The sequence below is a fragment of the Emys orbicularis genome, chromosome 6 (genome assembly GCF_028017835.1).
Source record: "Emys orbicularis isolate rEmyOrb1 chromosome 6, rEmyOrb1.hap1, whole genome shotgun sequence".
NCBI classification, from domain to species: Eukaryota; Metazoa; Chordata; order Testudines; family Emydidae; genus Emys; species Emys orbicularis.
This window is the reverse complement of record NC_088688.1, coordinates 60,124,205-60,144,405: the sequence shown is the minus strand read 5'-3', so window position 1 is coordinate 60,144,405 and position 20,201 is coordinate 60,124,205. Positions and strand designations below refer to the sequence as shown.

Sequence of the window (20,201 nt, the reverse complement as noted above, 5' to 3'; positions counted from 1 at the left end):
GGAAATGGAGTACTAAAAAGGGACAAGCTTTGATGAACCTAATAGCCTTATTCTGAGGAGTTTCTTTGATCTAGTCACTAATGTATCTTTGTAGGGAAGTCGTTACTTGATACCAGTGTATTTGTCACAGGCAGAGTAATACCAATTTCTCTTAATTGTGTGTTTTGTAAATCTGAGAGAACAAATATGTATTGAACTTCAGTCCAGAATGGCAGTAGACCTGCATACGCTGATCTTTTCAGTGAACCAGGCTTAAGAATTTCTGAGCTGTATTAGTGATAGTAGCCAGGTAGAAAATCTAAAGTGAAAGAGAGAATGACCCAAGATTCAGAGTGGTAGCCGTGTTAGTCTGTATCAGCAAAAACAACGAGGAGTCCTTGTGGCACCTTAGAGACTAACAAATCTATTTGGGCATAAGCTTTCGTGGGCTAGAACCCACTTCATCAGATGTATGGAGTGGAAAATACAGGAGCAGATATAAATACATGAAAGGGGGTTGCTTTTCCAAGTGTGAGGTCAGTCTAACGCGATAAATCAATTAACAGCAGGATACCAAGGGAGGAAAAATAACTTTTGAAGTGGTAAGAGAGTGGCCCATTACAGACAGTTGACAAGAAGGTGTGAATGACAGTAGGGAGAAATTAAGTTCTGCAACTTCATGTTGGAGTCTGTTTTTGAAGTTTTTTTGTTGAAGAATTGCCACTTTTAGGTCTGTTGTTGAGTGACCAGAGAGATTGAAGCTACTGGTTTTTGAATGTTTCTGACATCAGGAATCATAACATTAAAAAACCAGTAGGAGAACCTGCAACGTGAAGTTGCAAAACTGGAATTAATTTGCAAATTGGATACCATCAGATAAGGCCTGAATAAAGACTGGGAATGGTTGGGTCATTGCAAAACCTAAACTCAATTTCCCCAATACCAATTTCTCCCTACTGTTACTCACACCTCCATCCTTTCATGTATTTATACCTGCTCTGTATTTTTCACTCCATGCATCTGATGAAGTGGGTTCTAGCCCACGAAAGCTTATGCCCAAATAAATTTGTTAGTCTCTAAGGTGCCACAAGGACTACTCGTTGTTTTTAGTGACCCAAGAGAGAGTCAACATTTTGTGAATATGTACAGATTCCTTTGTAAATATGTCGTTTTTATTTCCATCTAACTTTTGCTATATGAAAGTCATAAGTGGTATGAATTTTACATCTGTAATTCACGTGCTGTTAATGTGATGCTTGTATTCACAGACTCTGGGGCTCGCTTTTTTGGAATTGTCAGTATCCTCAAAGCAAAGTCATAGCACTTTCTTCTTTGACTTCTATAAAATGATGTGAAATGTCAGTACAAGTTGTAAGTGGGGGGAAAATCTAAATTTAAATAAAAATCTTTCAAGCCTCTAGCTGGCAGGTTTTATTGGTGCTGACAAACTTGTCAAGACACAGGTAACCTACATTATGTTATGATTGGATGATAGCATCGTCTTTGAGGTTGTTCGGGTGAAATAAGTCCATTTAGCTATAGAGCTGTTTCTACAGAAGATTGGGTGGGTTGAAACACATCAAATGAGTCGTATCTAATTCTCATACTTGCTTCTTTAATAGCTGGAGTCAAACCATGCTTACATGAAAGAATTTAAATGTAATATAACTATTGACTTATAATACAAGCTCTCGGCATGCAAAAACCAAGACCAGAACTGTCCCGTCTGTTAAGAAATGTTAACTTTGATATCAACTGTTTTTCTTTATACTGCACCAAAGTATTCTAACTAGATAGCCAACATAATTTTTAATATGCCAAAGGGCTCATCAGGGCTTGGATTAAAATAAGAATTGACCTGAAACTTCACTTAAAGCTTGAACTAAACCTCAACTTAACGCTTCTTTAGGTTAAAATAAAAGGTTACTTAACATTTATGAAATTATTTTTCATCTTGGATGCCTCTGCATTTCCTGGTTCTAGGCAGGATGAAAGGGGAAAAAATCCAGATCGCAGTGAAATGGAGTACATTTCCACAGCACTGAAAGGGGGAAAATATAGGAAATCTCACAATAGTTTGTTCCTGTAAGTGTTAATGCTTACTGTATTTATAGCTCCTCAAAGGATTTAGAACACTTTCAGGGCTCCAAAGAGGCACTTTTAAATGGGGGAAGCTGAGGTAAGAGGTTAAGTGACTTATCCAAGGTCACATTGCAAATTTGAGAGTGGGATGGCTCCTGATACTTTTCTTTAACTATCACACCATGCTTTCACTCTTTTTCCAGGCTACTTTTGCATACTGTAGATGTAGATAGCTAGGCTAAGGTTCAGACCTTTTGAATTTCACATAGACCTTGTGTTCAGGTAATCAGCCTGAAAAACGTAGGAGTATTTTAATATTTGCTTACGAAGCTCATTTTCTCCACACCCTTCTGAATGTGCATGCTCTGACTCAAATATGATGTTTACATTTACACTTGCAGGATGCATGGGATCCAATGAAGTGGAAGAAAATGCTTTTTTAAAAATAAAAATATCACCGAGGGTGAGATGGGAATTAACCACCAAAGGCAGTACTTACATTCCTTGTGTGTGTGTGTGTGTGTGTGTGTGTGGTTTTGGGTTTTTTTTGTTTTTGTTTTTTAATGGATCAGGCAGCAGACTACAGGCCAAGTTGAACTGAAACAATTCTTTCAGTGTTTTACAGTGCAGAGAACATACACTATTTAATTGAAGCCTCGAAACCGACAGCACGTAGATAGGAGACCCAAACAATACATTATGTAGGTTTTCTTTCCATTTTTTGAGAAAACATCCAAGAGTCCAAAAACATGAGAAAAGAATAATACCCACAAGAATTTTAAGCTTAAAGGGGGAAGGGTGATGTTATGATTAAAGCACAGGACTCAGAGTCACAAACATAGGCTCTGTTCCTGGCTGTGGCAAAGACTCTATATGAAGTTTGGGGTAAGTCCTTAAGGACCCAATAATGCGACCCTTACTTATGAGAGAAATACCACTTAAATCAATGAAATTTTTCATTGGAGTAAAAATTACATGTATTAATGAAGATGGCATGATCATGCCTTAATCTCAGTTTTCTAATGTAATTTATCCTGAAGGACTAGCCTAGCACAGCCAACCCAGGCTTGGGGAGTACAAAGGTAGTTTACAACCACACTTGTACCTTCCTTCCCTGCACCTTTAGCTGTAGCTGAAGATATATGGGCCATAGTATCTAGGACTTACTTGACTATTTCTCACAGTTTCCTTTCCTAGTGGTAAAATGTCTGATACATGTTTAATTATAGTAAAAAATAGGGGTAATATAATAGGGGCAGGCTTAGGTGACAAATAGGTAAATGCTGTGAAGGCTTGGGTGCAAATGTGGGTTCAGTTAAAAAAAAGAAATGAAATTAGAAGGGAGTAGCTATAAAGACATCTGAAATAATTGTTCTGTAGGATATGGCCTTTCCACATAGGCAGATTGCTTTCTCTTCACTTCTGTCTGAAGAGAGTCAAATAGAGAATCTCGTCTCTTAATTAGAAAGAAAAATACTCATCAAACACACCTCATCACTGGAAAGCTAATGATCCACAGCTGCTAGCCTGAAAGGGCAGGCTTTTTTTTTTTCCTGAACAGTAGGAAGTGTTAATCATTTTGGATGAGATTTCTTTTTAAAATACTATAGTTTGCAAAAGAATAGGATATTCAATATTCCAACTTAAATTATTTTTTGAAGTGTGGTACACTAGGGTAGTATCACGTGTCTCACTGAATAATCATTTTATGCATATATATCTCACTAAGGGTATCAACTGGTGTGATGTTGTAACTGACGGGTTCATGCCTATGCTCTTGAAATCCTTGTCAGCAGGGGAAAAGGAAGGAAAAAATCCTCCTGTGTAGTATCCTATGCAGGAAATGGCAGCTATATTAAACTGTAACCTTTGGGACACCCACTCCTCCCTTAAAATAGTTGGCTTGTTTCAGTAGTAATGAAGATCCTTTTTTTTTTCTTTTAAGCTTGAGAGGACCCATTATTTCTTTAGAAGAGATCATAGCAGATATAGTCCATGTTCAATTGGATGTTTTACAGGTATGGGTAGGGCCCAGGAACCTTTCATCCTTCCTTTTCTTTTCCACCTGTTTCATTCTTGTATTACCTGTACTTGTTTAATGGAGGAATATGTAGTTTCCCTTCCCTTTCATGGGTGAAATGAAATTAAAGGAATAGATTCACATACACAGCTTTTTCTTTTTTAAATAGTTGTAAGATGCTTTGTCTGTGGGAACTGAAAAATACCCCTAATTTTTTTTCATCATTTTGCCCCAGATATTCATGTATGTTAGTCTCTTTCTAATATTGGGAGTTTTTAGTTTGTTGCATGTCTTATTTATTGTGCATTTTTCTAATGGCGGGGGGGATAGTGAAGCGGATTGAGCTGCAGTCCTATCACTATGCTGATTTCCCATAGCCATTCATTTCATTTTCATAGCAAATGTGGTGTTCTTGCTTTACTAGTGTCTGACTGAGTCAGGTGTTTTAATGAGAAAATTGGTTGAAGCTCATCCCAGACAAGATGGAAATAGTGCTGGTGGGTCAGGAAAATCATCTAAACGAGATGGCAATGTATATGTACTCTTTGTATTCATTGGAAATGTCTGCGTATTGTTAAAGGTTTCTAGCCTAAGAGTCCTTTGTTTTCATGCATGGATTCAGAGCTTGCAGCAGTAACCAATAATGCTTGCTTTCATTTGCATCAAATTAGGAGCTTACACCCTTTCCCTCCAGATGTGGGCTTTGCCATAGTTAACTATGTCTGTCTTCTTACTAGAGTGCATTATTATAGTGAACTCTGCTTGGTACTACCCTTGAAGACCAGGAGCACATTACGTCTGTATTCCATAGACGGAACTGGTCACCAATTTGTTTCAGGGTGTTGTTTTTATTCTACAAAGCCATATGCAGTTGGGTCTTTCTTTAGAAATTACTTCTCTCCATCTACCGGTCACCAGATTTAAAATTAAGGCTAGGGACATCTGCAGGCAGGGGCAGTTCACAACAGGCAGTCTCTGGAATTTGTTTTCCCCTGTCTGTCAGAGTTTACTTCCAGAGCTCCTATCGAAGTCTACAAAAATGATTAGAGGTATGGAATGGCTTCCATATGAGAAGAGATTAATAAGATTGGGACTTTTCAACTTGGAAAAGAGAGGACTAAGGGGGAGGTATGATAGAGGTCTATAAAATCATGACTGGTGTGAAGAAAGTAAATAAGGAAGTGTTATTTACTACTCATAACACAAGAACTAGGGGCCACCAAATGAAATTAATAAGCAGCAGGTTTAAAACAAACAAAAGAAAGTATTTTTTCACACAACGCACCATCAACCTGTGGAACTCCTTGCCAGAGGATGTTGTGAAGGCCAAGACTATAACAGGGTTCAAAAAAGAACTATATAAGTTCAGGGAGAATAGGTCCATCAATGGTTATTATCCAGGATGGGCAGGGATGGTGTCCCTAGCCTCTGTTTGCCAGAAGATGGGAACAGGCGATGGGATGGATCACTTGATGATTACCTGTTCTGTTCATTCCCTCTGGGGCACCTGGCATTGGCCACTGTTGGAAGACAGAATACTTGGCTAGATGGACCTTTGGGCTGACCCAGTATGGCCGCTCTTATGTTCTTACCTATTCACTCAAGCCTTTTTCTGAGCAAATAGAGGTGAGTTTCTTTTCTGAGCTGGAGATTCCTGTTTTAAGCTGACTTGAGTTGATCTTGCTAAATCACACTCCTGTAAATGTTCCTCTCAAAATGTATGTTAGTAAATCCTTAGAAGAATTCTCTCATAAGTAATTCTTACAGATCTCTGGAATTCTCTTAAAACTTGTTTCTTACTCAACACTACTTCTAATAGGTTTCCTTTTAAACTAAATAACCTGAACAACATACAGATTTCCCAAATGCAGTAATGAGTATCAAAAGTGCCAATACCCCTTTAATTGTGTGATACCACATAACACCTTTCCGTTGCAAAAATTTCAATAGCTATCAAGCTTGTCCTGCAATCTCCCAAGACATTCATATACAGGCCATTTGGTGGCCGTAGGACGGAAGAAGGCAAGTTAATTGATCTGGTAGTGTGGATTTCTTAAAAATGTAGGTTTTTACACTGGTATTTGCATTAGTCTTTTATGATCCGATGTTCTGTTTTGGCTCTATTAAACATAATCCTCAATTTTAAGGGATTATTAAAATCCCTTTTTAGTTCTTGATCAAACCAAAATGTACCTAAAGTATAGGAATGAGAAAAAGGAGCCATTTTTTAGTTTGAGTTAGTACAGCGGTTCTCAAACTGTAGGTCAGGACCCCAAAGTGGTTCGTGACTCAATTTTAATGGGGTCACCAGGGCTGGTATTAGACTTGCTGGGGCCCAGGGCTGAAGCCCGAGCCGCACCGCCTGGGACCAAATCAAAGCCAGAGGGCTTCAGTCCTGGGTGGGAGGGCTCAGGTTACAGGCCCCCCGCCTGAGGTAGAAGCCCTTGGGCTTCGACTTTGGCCCACCTGCACGGGGCAGGGCTCGGACAGCCTCAGGCTTCGGTCCCCCCTCCTGGAGTCATGTAGTAATTGTTGTTGTCAGAAGGGGGTCACGGCACAATGACATTTGAGAACCTCTGCTCTAGTTAGCTATGTTTTGGTTTGGGTTTGCCATAGTTCTGGGACACTGCACTTGATTAATTTTAGAAAGCAGAAGAAATGTAAGGAAGTGCAAGGCTTGAATATAGTATTCGGAAGAAAAGCATGTAGTGTTACCAATACATGATGCTGAAGACTGGGAGCAGGTTCAGCAATAGTATCATTTACCATAGTATTTTCAGCTACCATTTTTGTCATGTGAGAGGAAAATCAAGCAAGTAATTTTAGATCTCTTAATTCTAGAGTTTTAAAAATGTTAGTTGTGAGAGCTGGAAGTCTATTACAAGAAGAGAAAAATCTCAACAAATACACCTCTACCCCGATATAACGCTGTCCTCAGGAGTCAAAAAATCTTACTGCATTATAGGTGAAACTGCGTTATATCGAACTTGCTTTGATCCGCCGGAGTGCGCAGCCCCCCTCCCCCCCCGAGCGCTGCTTTACTGTGTTATATATGAATTTGTGATATATCGGGTCGCGTTATATCGGGGTAGAGGTGTATGTGTACAAGTGTCATCTTGTTCACCTTTTCTTTAGTATTTTTAGCTGAAAGCTGTGCCCCATGAAGACTCTCTTAATAAACCCTGGGAATGTTGTTGTTGTTTTTTTTTAAGTTAAACAAAATCTTTATTAAAGTATTTCTGATCCTTTATTGTTATTGCTGTTTATTCAAATGTTTTCACATTTTTGGAATGTTTTATATTTCCTTTTGTATATATTTAGTTTGATGCTTTATATCAAATTTGTCATGTCACCACTGATTTTCAGAGGTGTAGTAGCTTTCAAACTTGTGGTTTCAGTTGCGCATTCAGCCACATTAACCAATCATTCCTGGTCTCTGTTCAGAGAGAGAGAGAGTGTTGTTTTGTTTAGATTTGTTTAATGTACTGCTCCTTACTTTGAATAAATTCAGAGTTTAATCATTTATCTCTCCTCTATCTTTTAGCTTTTTCTTTTTGTGGTTTGGAACTTTGAGCTCTACATGATTCCGCTTGCTTTGTTGTTACTGTTGGCATGGAACTATTTCTTGATCCTATCGGGGAAAGATAACACGCAACATGATACAGTAAGTATTTACTTTTTTAAGCACATACTTGTACTTGTTTTTTAACTTATACTAAGACAAGATTTTAAAACTGAGTTTGTTTCAGAAACTGAATTGCTCTACTTAAATACAATGTCCTTTCAAAAACATTTCAGTTCATGATGTTTGATGGACAGTTCTTCCTAGCCATGATGGAACTTTTTTTCCAGCTGTTCAATAAATGTTTCTACTTTTGTTGAAACTAATTTTAAAAATGCATTAGAGCATGCTCCGTCCTCAAAACTGGTGTGTATGTTTGGTTATTTTACTGGTTAGGGAAGGGCAAACAAATCTTTTGAAAACCGTGTGTGTGTGTGTGTGTGTGTGTGTGTGTAGCCCCGCTGAAAGCTTATAAAAACTATAGTCTGACATTTTTTTTTAGTTACTGAAATTAAAAAGTGCTGATTCTGCCAAAATTCCTCTCTTCCACTAAGAACTGCAGACTTGTCAGATGGCTTTCAAGATAGGTCACAAATCTTTACGTGATGGTCTTAGCTGAGCTCACTAACACGTATCATGTGGAAATTTTACAAAGTATCATCAAGAATATTTCTGCCTTCTAAATTACTACACAATGAAAAAAATAACTGATTAGTGAAGCAATGTGCTCTCTTGGATAGAGAATGTCCTGGAAATCGGAAGATCTGGGTTCTATTTCTGGCTCTCGCAGTGACTTGTTGTGTGCCCTCAGTCAAGTCACTTAGTACTTATCTGTAAACTAAGCATATCCCCCACCTTAGTAAATTGCTTTGAGATTGTCAAGCTAAAGGTTCTGTAAATTGTAAGAGCAAAGTATATTTATTATTAATTAGTGTTTTTAAATGCTCAACTCCCAGCACATGAATTTATACTCATTAATAAAGAACTGTTCTTTAAACTTGTCTAATATGAATGAAAAATAATCAGACACATTGGTAATCTTGAAAGGAGAACAACTGGGGAGTTCTTTGTGATTTTTAATACCCCTACTACATGCCAATCTCAATTGTCTAACCAACTGAAGCATAAGAGACTGTACTCTGCTGCAGATCAATGAAATAATTTGCTGAGTAGATATCTGGATATGAGAGATGAACCAGCCTTAAGTCATCCTTCTTAGAATATTTTTACAGCACAGGAATCATTTTCTCTGCCCTCATAGGTGCCAACCCTTTTGTAGCACATTGGTGCTTATTCTGTTGTGACATAATCCTTTCTTCTCTTGTCAGATGATCTGAAGAATTTTGTTACAACACAAGTCACACCCAGATAATTTGTGTGTGAGCTAGGTTAACCTGCCACTTAGTCTGGCTTTTGATAAATTGTAAACACAATGAGTTTGGGAGGTTAAATTCTAGTTCCTACATCATTCTTTGGCATATGATACTGGTCAGTTTCTGTTCAAAAGACCCACAGATTAGTATATACAAACATTGCAAATCTGCTGTGAACTAAAATGCCAAGGGGGTAGGCAGGCTAATATGTCCAATCATAAATGGATGCTGACTTGCTTCCATTTCATGCACTCATACACAACATCTTTATGGTTGCTGGTTCACTTGAGAGTACTGCCTGTCTTGTCATTGTCTCCAGCTCTACCTTCTGCTTCCCCTAACACCTTGTTTGATTACTTTCCTATCACATGGCAGTGGTGAATTATCACAGAGTTGCTATGTTCCAACACTGAAGAAGGAACTTTTCTCTCAATGCTTCAGCGGACAGGGCTGGAGCTAGATGTTTTGGTGTCCTTGGCAAAATTACATATATGCACCCCAATTTTAATTCATTATCACCAACCCTCAACTCCATCTGACTTGCATAGGTTTTCTTTAATAATTATTTTCCCACTAAACCCCACAAAAGTGCCCTTGTTGTACTCCTTTGTTCTTGTTCTCCAGATGATGACACTCCTTACATTCCTCCTCCTTTCCTGTGATGAAAGATAGGGGAGACAGGGCTTCAGCTTTTTCCTTGAGTCTTGCATGGTAGCAGATTGACAATTTTACTTCAGGAGTACTGGGCACTTCTGCAGGTGCAGGAGCCCAGAGCAGAGAAGTAATCTTGGTGGGACTAGGTGTGCAGAGAAGACAACAAAGGATCCCAAAGTAAAGTTGGCAGCAGGAGAAGTAGCCTGCTGGAAAAATGGAACTGCTTCCCCATTATATGGGCTCCTGTCTGAAGGGCACTGTCACTCTGGGGGCCTGTCACTGGTTACTCAGTAGCCAAAGGCCCACTTGCTTCATAGATTCTCTGATCAGGACTCTCATCCCCTGTCCAGGTGCTCTGCAGTGACTACCCCATGTTTATGCCCTACCAGCAGCTCATGCTGCCCTAGGGTCACCGCAGCAGACAGACATCCTCCTGGTTGCCCCATTGGCCTCCACTGGCTGTGTCACCAACACCTGTGCCAGCTTTGGCTAGGTTTGTCCTCCATGGTGGCACTTACCATTGTCCTGCCCAATGTCAATGATCACTCTGACATTTTCTTCTAACCCCAGAAGCTGCCACCAACATACAGCAAGTAAGACCAAAGCAAAAATGCATCAGGAAGGGAGAAAGACTGGGGGAGGAAGAACTGCCCCCACTCAGAGTCAAGGACTCACAGCAGTAGCAACACTTCTTGGACCCCACCAGTAGGACAGCCATACTCCTGCGTTTACTCAGGGTAGTGGCTGCTGCAGTGCCTCCAAGGAGCAAGGAACTTTCCCCCAAAAGAATACACACAACTGCACCACCACAAATTCAGCACGTTAGGTAGTCACCTTTGTGGCCCACAGCTAAGGTTAGCCTGATCACTGTAGAGCTTCCACAGATTTAAAGAAACATTACGTTCTCTCATCTTTCTAAACAATCTTTCCACTTTTTAAACAATCCTGTTTAAATATTGTTAAGCAGTCTTTAACACTACACACATTTTTGCACCATTTTGATCTGCATAAAGAAGAATGAATATTAAATAAGTTATAGATGCAGATGAATCACATGAGCTTCACCATTTGTCCAGGTCATCTGCTTTAAGGAGGATTTTGTCCAGCTGATTCACTTGAATTAATAAAAATGAAAGGTGTAGACTTCTGTTCATTAACTTTAGGTCTCATCTAAATGTGACTGTTTCCTTTTGCTAAGGTTGTGGTCCGAGTACTAGTGGTACTAGGGTCTCACAGCAATACATGTGGTCCAAACTAAGTAAACTTTTTACATCATGTCGTGACAATTGTAAAGTATCACAGAAAGAATCGCTTTCTTTTAACACTGAATGAGGAACTTTAGTAGAATAAGTAAAATAGTATTATCCTTAGTGCTTTTCTTTCTCTCTTTCGCTGCAAAGGTTCTGTCTGAAACCCTTCCTAGCTGCCTCTTCCTTGTTTTCTTGCTTTATTTAAAGAAACACTACACACAAGCTCACATTTTCTCCTGTCAATAAGCATGCCCTTGAATATCTCCCCCACTAAAATAATTTCTATTCAACTTAGCAATTCTCCTCCTAGAACATCTTTATGAAAATGAACGCACACACAAGATGAAGGCTCACTGTTAGAAAACCAGAAAGAGACTGGACAAAAGAGAAGAAATACTTTTGTCAGGTTATTTTTAAGTTGCAAAAGATTTTGGAATGGAAGCAGAATGAAAAGGAGCCCAGGTGGCAACATTAAAGGATGAATGATGTTGAATCCTGGGACAGTATGAAACAAAGTGGTATCTATTTCTCGTACACTTTCTACCTTGCTGTCCACCCCTCCTAGTCAGCTTCACTGAATCTGTATTTTTGGAAGTAACACTTCCTGTCAATCAGTCACTGGTAGGAAGTGTTGCCTCTACATGGGACCAGCTCAGGTAGTTCATGTCAAATGTAATGTTGTAAGTATTTTTGTTATGCTTATTGCCACCAGGTGGCCAATGTGAGAATAGCTATTTACTGTTAGAAGCCCAAAGGCTATAGTGAGCATGCTCCAGGGCGTTGTGGGTGGATGCAAGGAAGTTTTTTTCCAAGATGCAGCCTGATTAATTTTCTATGTGAAACTTTACTCCAATAAAAGATCTCCTTTTTCACTTCTAATCTGTTTTGGGCCTCCATATACTATGTACAGAGTAGCAGAGCATGACACAATGACAGACCACTTGGCCTATTGAAGGAGAACAAAGAGAGAGGGAAGCAAAGAACTGATATTTTTATTGCCTTGGCAAACAGGCAACATATCTAGTGCTTTTCTTCTTTATTGTGCTTTACAAACATTACCTAATTTAATTCTCACAACAAACCTATGAAGATGATAAATAGTATTGTTTCTATTAATAGATGGAGAAACACTGGGGTTATGTTGTTTGCCCCAGGTATCATAGAGAGTTGCTGATAGATCTGGGATTAGCACATGAGTTCATTAGTTCATTAGGAAAAGCTGCCTTGTATTTAAAAAAGCATAAATGGTAGTGGTAGCCAGAGAATAAAAATCTTCAGGTTCACATATAAATACGTATATATAAACTAGCTTTTGTTTTGTAATCCCATAAAGGTAAGGGGAAAACAGAGTTGCTTTCACTGTACAATACTGTTTAGGATTGCACAGCAACAGTTGTGCAGCATATTCAGCATATTCACCAAACAATAGCTTGCTATCTCACAATACAATGCTCTAGTTCTCCTGTATACAGTAAGATGGGCTGCGACTAATCCTGACATTGGTTCTGCTTGAGACACATGACATTCAAAACTCTTTCATCAGTGCAGGAAAGTGCACAAAGGTTATTTCACAAAATTAGTCTTCTATAACTTGTCTCCTTAGTTGCTGACTTCTACAAAAATATAACCTGTTCTCAGCTTATACTCTCAACAGCACAGTGATTGGCTAAAAAAAATCCTTTATAGATGGGTTCCAACCTGTATACTCACTTTGGGCTCCTTCGGAAGATAGAGACCACAGGCAGCATGAGAACCATTCCTCTTTTTATGGAGCTAAGTGTTTATTCCTTAAATACTACATATATAGTAAAGAAGAAAAGTAAACGATCTTACCCAATCAGACCAGGGGATGGGCTCATTTTAATAAATCACAACTGAAACATGAAAATGTCAGCTTAATCAAGCATTTACATTTTATTAATCAAGCCTAATTTTTATGAATGCAAATAATCACTGAAGCTGGACAAATTTGTTCTAGATTGCATCAGAAACATAATTTTAATATTTAATGGCCTGATGAATTTAAATGGAGAATTATCTTTATGAAACAGTCTTCATAATCTGCCATTAAATGAGAAATGAAAAAATCAACATAAATCTTACATAAACGTTATTTAACTAAATGTTGGTACTATAAATATTACAAATACATTATGCACTAATTTAGCAATCACACAGTACACTACATAAAGAAAAAATTAGGTTGGTTATGCAGCATTTCTCTTCTACAATGAGAAGGAATGCATTATTAAAGTTGGCTATTCATGCCACTATAGTTAAGGAGGCTCAGTCTAAGCTTCCATTATAATTCTCTGCCTTCAGGGTTTTATATTGTATCTCTGCCATAGAAACTCACTAACAGGGCATACAAGGTCTCAGCCCAATAGCACTTTTTAAAAAACTTCTCCAACCCTAGCTTACTTTCAGTTGTTTTTGCCCACAGAAAGGGAAACAAATCCTAGAAATGTTCATTTTAGAAAGATTTTTACCCTTTTTTCCTCAAAACAGAGTAATTTTTAAAGTGAAATTTTGCAAAACTTTCCCCCCCTGAAGCCTTACACTATTGTATGGAAAATGCATAGGCATTCTTTTGTACAGAATTTCTTAATGATTTTTTTTCATTTGTGCCCAGACTTATGTAACTACTGGATTGACATAATACTGTAGCAGTTCCAACATGTCTTGGTCAATATTCTTTAAACTAAGAACAATTTAGTGTTGGAGTAAAAACCCCATTATATGAGGTTATTTTTAAGCATGTTAAGGATGTTATTTTTAAGGATGTTAATTCAGACTAGATCTCAGTAATTTTCAAGTTGTTTTCCAAAATTAGTGTGTTTCTCCAAATATATAATTACCTAAAAAGAGTTGTCATAATCACCTGGGCTAATGTTACAGTGACATATGTATAATAAGGATATACAATTCGAAATATGTGACAGGGCAAAAATGCTGCCCCAACTTTAAGTATCCTAACTTTTGGCACCACTCACAAACTCAGTTATTTAAACAAATGTACATGTTGTGGTGTAAGTATATATGTAGATGAGTGGTGTTTTGTCCTCCTAGAATCCTAGTGCTAGCTGAAAAGTTAATGATTAAATTTAAGACAAACAATTACATTTTAGTTCTGTTGACAAGAAATATAATAAACTACTTTATTGTCAATGTTTTATTTAAACTCCGTGGTGACAAAATATTTTAAAATGTTATTGTTTAAAAGTTCCTTGTGTAGTAAATTAACAATTTATATTTAGCCAAATGTAGAATATTTTTTTCTGCTTCACTGGTTTAAAAAATGTCATAAAGCCAGACAGATCAGATTTTGTCTACAAGACAAATATACAGTACATTTTGAAGCCTTTAGATGGAGATATACTTCAGATAAAAACCTAGTATTCTGTTCACAATGCTTTGTGTAAATATCAGCTAGAATTCCTGAAAGCATTGAGATCCAAATATTTAAAGAAATGCATTGAAAAACTTCTTCTGATGCCATATTTTATATGAAAATTGTTTAGTCTTAACTGCGTTAGCAACTAAATATTGGGTGCATATTAAGCTGACATCAAGCAAAAAGTTATATGTTCTTGTGTAATAAAGTATATTACAGAGAAACTTCTTATACTGCAAATAAAAATTCTTTTGTTGATATTACCAGACTGTATGTAATCAGTGGCATGCATCAAAAGGCATCTGATAGCCACATTAAAGTCACATTTCCTATTAAGCATCAGACTAAATTACATCATGAGCACTTCCCAGAATGAGCCAAAGAAATGTATTCTGTAAGAAGAAATAATTGTATCTGTAAAAATCAGGAAGTCTTTTAGCAGTAAAGTACTAATGCTTTTCTTTTTAGTCTCCTCTTTTGTACTGCAATATATTCAGCCTTACTGGCAAGCTTATCACACTAATTATTATTACATCTAGTAGTTCAGTTATCTTGATGACTCCTGTAGATGAAATACTTCAAGGTCAAATCTTTAATGGTGTGAATCAAACTCAGGAGCTACCATAAGTTCAGTTGTATTTCAGATATACTACATTGTTAAATTAAAATCTGTTAGTGAGTTTTATTGTCTTTATAAATATGATGTAAAATAGATGGATATTTTAATTAAGCTAGGTCTTTTGAAAAATTTCTCCTCAACAACCCTGTGAGAAAAGCAGATGTCCTTTTGTGACTATGACCACATAAACACAGTAATAACAAGCTTATTGACTATGAATGTTTTCAGTTTGACCTCAGGTACTTTCAAGATGCCTGAAATAGCCTGAACGATTTTGGGAATCCTTCTCAATCCATACACATTTGATAATTTTATATTACATTTACACAGAAGTGTTGTAAATCCACTGACATACCAACACATGTTGTAGTTAGTTTACATGGAGACAAAATTATCTAAATGAACTCCAGACTGTGCTGAAGAATACAGCTAACCAGCAGTAGGGTGGAAATGTTCATTTGGGGCCCAATCCTGTTTTCTTTGATTTCAATGGGAGCAGGAGCAGGCTCCTGATTTGTGATAGGTTATATCAAAATATTAGTGTCTGCAGGCATTTGGACATTTTAACAAAATAAATTGGAATATTACATGTTTTTCATTTGAAACTATTGTTTTAAAGCCCAATCCATTGAGGTGCTGAGCAAATCAGAAGTGCTGAACACTTGAACTACCAGTTCAGGGCACCTACCTACTCCTTTTTAGGAATTGCTGAGCACTTCACAGGATTCTGCCTTTAAATTGTATTAAGATTTCAGTCATTAAACACATCTGGATGACTATGGTTCTTCCTTTTGAATTCTCTTACATTTCCAAGTGAGTAGTACCACAATACTCTTACTCTAATACGCAATGTATCAAAAATACCCCTTTAACCGCACAGTTGTTTCCATTGGAATAGCTATAGAAAAGTTGGTGGTAGCAGAATGTACTTAATTATTGTGCGTTTGCTGTGATTATTTAGTAACTTTTCTTCTAGAAACTGCAGGAGTGTTCTAAAGTAAGAAACAATTTTGTTAACATTATACACGCAGTTAATATACTTCCTTTGTGTGAAAATTTTTAATTTCAGTAGATATTTTTAAGGATCTTTGGAACTGAGTTATTCTTCACTCTTATTCTGACCTAAGATGGTTGTAAATAACTAGACTGTACTACTATTTTATTGATGTTGCTATTAGATGTTACATTGAACAGTCCCACTACTCCCAAATCCCATCTTTTAATGAATTATTAATAAATAGTTTGATTTTTTAAAACTCTAGAAGAGGAGTAACTAAAAGAAGTAATTAATTGCCCACTAAATTCTAAGAGTACATGCTAGTCCAATTTTCTTCTCTTGAAAAGCATGAAGAGGGTAGTGAAGCTTCTTCTATATATTTCTGAATGTAACTAAGATAACTTACTGTATAAAGTGGCTTCTGTTACAAGTGCTCCAGGAACACAGTGTGAATTACTCAGCATTTGCAGACAGAATTCTGTTACATTGTAGAAAGTGGGAATGGGGCAAGAGTGATCTCCTATCATTATATACAAATTATTCTGCATGTTTTTTCTGTAAAATATTTACTGTTCAAAACTATTTAGTACAGGAAGGGCTTTGTTTTGCGACATTTTAATATCATCTGCTTACTGTTTGGCCATAAAGTAGCTGATATTCCATATTTGAGGCCGTCTACGTGTGTTTTTTAAAATGTCATCTGTATTAGTCTTATATTCAAGGAACAGTACCAAGAATCAGGTTCTTTCAAGACCTTCTACCAGTGTGTGGCATATAAGGCTGTGACAAGTGACATTACAGAAGGTCATGTCACTTTTAACTGCTTGCATTAGATCTTTCTGATTTCCCCAGTGCCCTTCCTTTGTTTGATTAATACTACCTTGATTTCAAGCAAGGTATCGGAAAACATAATTTAGAGTGAGTATTCTAGGGCTGATCTAAGATTTTTTTCTTAAAACTTTTTATAAAATAACTGATATTTTGTTAACTGATATGTTTTCCCTTTAATATCATTTTTCCCTTTAATATTTTTTCTCATTGAAAAAGCATGATATTGTTATAGATGTCTGGATTAATGTACTGTGTTGCTGAAGACCAAAGTAGCACATATAAGGTTTATTTGAAAAGAAGCCAGCTAGAGTCAAAGAAAAAAATCCTTTTTCTTACTCTTGGTTTGATCCTAGGTATGGCATTAAACTCAAAAGCTGGAATCTGTTGAATTTGCATTTGCTGTAATGATCTTATAAATCCTTGCTTTACGTGTCTGTGTAAATAGATTGTTCTTAAGTGTATTTTTAAAAAAAGACTTCAGCTTGCAGATTCTTTCTATATCATGGTTATAAGGATTCTGTTTTCATTGTTTCAGTTTTGGGTAGCAACCAGTCTTAAGAAACTTGAGTATCTGAATTCCTTCTGGTACACTGTATCATTGTAGTGATGTGCTTTCACTCTGCATCTTTTTTTCTAACTCTTCTTTCAAAGTTTCATGAAGAGTGAAAACATGGGTCAATGCTTCATATGCCATAAAGAATAATTTATGCTGCCCAGAGATGGAAGTACTTTTATTACGTTTTATTTTGATACAATAACTGAGTTAAATCATTTTTCATTTCCAGACAATTTGACACTCCTAAAGCTTAGTTTAATTGATGATGTGACTAACACGGAATAAGAAAATAGGATGGAATAACATGGGGGGAAGAGGGAATCGTCTTCTGGCTAAACAGGAGTTGGGAACTGGAGATCTCGGTTCAATTTTTGGCTGTCAGACTTTTTGTATGACTTTGGGCAAGTCAAACTTCTCAGTTATAATAATAATAATAATAAAAATAATAATACTCTATAGGTCATAGCAGTATTGTGAGGCTTAGTTGGATGAAAATCACAGTACACGTGTGAAATAATATTATCCTGATTATTTAGAATAAGAGTGTTTGTGATCTAAACAGAGTGTCATTATTTGCAATGAGCCAGCTAAGGTGGTGTCAGCATTTCCATTGTAAACCCTGATATGTAGAAGTTTACAGTTCAATTAAATGTCTCCATGCAACCTTGGGTCCTGGTTTAATTAAACTGAATATATATCATATTTTTAGTTACGCTGGTGGAACTTTGCATGTAGCCGTCCCTAAGGAAAAAAGTAGGTGTAACGGGAGTGGCTTAGCTCCATTTTTCAGAACTTAGCCCTTGGGGTGAAATTCATTAAGGTGTAGAGGTCCCAGGCAAGGCCCTCAACACCAAGCCCCATGGTGGGGATGTAGGAGGATAGAGGGATGCAACTGAAATGGTCACACATCATTCCTCAGGGACTGTTCTCCACACCTGCCTGTTCGGGGCCACTGTGGTCAGTGCCCTCATTGTGAGCCACAGGAGCTAAACTTATGAGACCAAAGACTGAAAAAGGAAAAGTGAGATTCTCACCCCCAGCTCAACCTCCTTTGTGCTGTGTCAAAGAGCCACAGTGTGGTGTAAAGGGGCCCTAAAATCCCCATAACTGCCCAAAGGAGGATTCTCCTAGTGCAGGTAGTGAAGAAAGACTGCCTCTTGCACACCCTCTCTTAAGCCCTGGTGTAGGGGATGTTCCAGGAGCAGGGCCACAGTATGCAAAACTGTAGCCCATAGAGCAACTCTACGGAGGCTGCTGTAACTTAGATAACACTGAAAAATCTGTCTGTTACAGTGGGGGTCTCTCCAACCCCAGTACAGCCTAGGAGCATGAAGGAACAAAGGTGGCTGAAAGCCACGTTGCGTGCACCCCACCCCCCTTTCCTCCCACCCCGATTCTTCACTGGGTTGCAAGTTCTGTGCTGAAACTTCTGAGAGGTGCAGCATAGCACTTCACCTGACGTGTTTTGGGGGAATGGCCCACCAAATGAAATAGAGGCCATGGAGGGACTGTGTTACAGCACTGAGGACTGGCCACTTGTTGGAGAGGGTGAATTCCATTCCCAGCACCTGTAAAGTTCCTGCACTAAGACTTACTCTGTTTGGGCTTTGTTCAGAGTGGGATAAACCTCATCCTTAATGGCCATTCTCAATAAATGTTCACATTTATCTCCAAAGGAACCTTTCTGGTCTTACAAGTAGTAAGGGGTAACAAGGGTTCTATAAATGCTTTTAAACACATTTAAGCAATTAACTTAGATAATAAGCATTTGTTTCAGAGGATGGATTTGATTTTTTTTTGAGGGAATTAATCACAAAAATCCCTCCATAGATTAAATAATATTTAAAGTTAAAGTAAGAACCAGTAAATAGCTACAATTCAGAGTTGAGGCTGATACTTTGTCCTTAGCGGCTTTTTTGTTTTTGTTTTCCTTCTCCCCAGGGTAAGGCTTTTGGTGGCTTTTCCCAGCAATGCAAGTTAATTTCCTTACTTTTGTCATCTTGTATTGCAACTTTACATTTTAAATGAAATTTTCATACATATAATATAGGGCTTCTGCAATCCCTCTGTGCCCAAAATTTCATTTCTGGCCTGATACTCTAGCTACCTGGATTCTGTTCCCAGCTCTGCCAAGGACTTGTAGTTAGGGTGACCAGATGTCCCAATTTTATAGGGACAGTCCTGATTTTTGGGTCGTTTTCTTATATAGGCTCCTATTACCTCCCACCCCCATCCTGATTTTTCACACTTGGTGTCTGGTCACCCTACTTGTAGTATGACCTAGGGTAAGTTGTTTGACCTCTTTATGCCTCAATTTCCCTATCAGGATAATGATATTTACCTTCCTTTGTTAAGTGATTTGAGATCTATGGCTAGAAAGCACTGTATGAGTTTACATATTGTTTTAGTAATATCTCACAAACTACTAGCGTTAGTTTAATACTTTATATCATCTGAAAACTTGGATTCCCTGCTGCTTCTAGTGGCATAAAACATTGTTTCTAGGTCCAGAGCTTCACAAGATAGTGGTCACTCAGATCAGGCCAGAATGATATGCGTCCATGGTCCATTTTTTTGTGATCTACAGTATCTAAAAGTAAATACTACATACCACAGGGAGACTGTGGATCTCAGCCATCCAGTGTCATACCACATTCATTTCTACCCTGGTGGTTCATAAGATATCAGTCACTGGATCAATCGCTTATCCCTTGGATTAGCAGTGTTTGTTTTGGTACTGGTCAAGGACTTAATATAGCATGTCTCAGAACTCAAACTAATGTACTTTTAGGTCTCTGGATAGGACATCTTGCAGATACATTAGTATTTATATTGTAGACAACTGGAAAAGAAAGAACTTTGTAGGTCGTCTAGCACATCCCCC

General features: G+C 37.7%; 1 protein-coding gene across 3 annotated transcripts in view; it reads left to right on the top strand.

Moving 5' to 3' along the window:
• The window catches only part of MCTP1 (multiple C2 and transmembrane domain containing 1), a 497,445-nt gene that overhangs the window by 414,650 nt on the left and 62,594 nt on the right, over positions 1–20,201 (top strand). For all 3 annotated transcript variants that reach the window (XM_065406109.1, XM_065406107.1, XM_065406108.1), the window contains one exon: positions 7,626–7,745. In XM_065406109.1, coding sequence (XP_065262181.1) covers positions 7,626–7,745 — 120 coding nt within the window. The remainder of the gene's footprint in view (positions 1–7,625; positions 7,746–20,201) is intronic.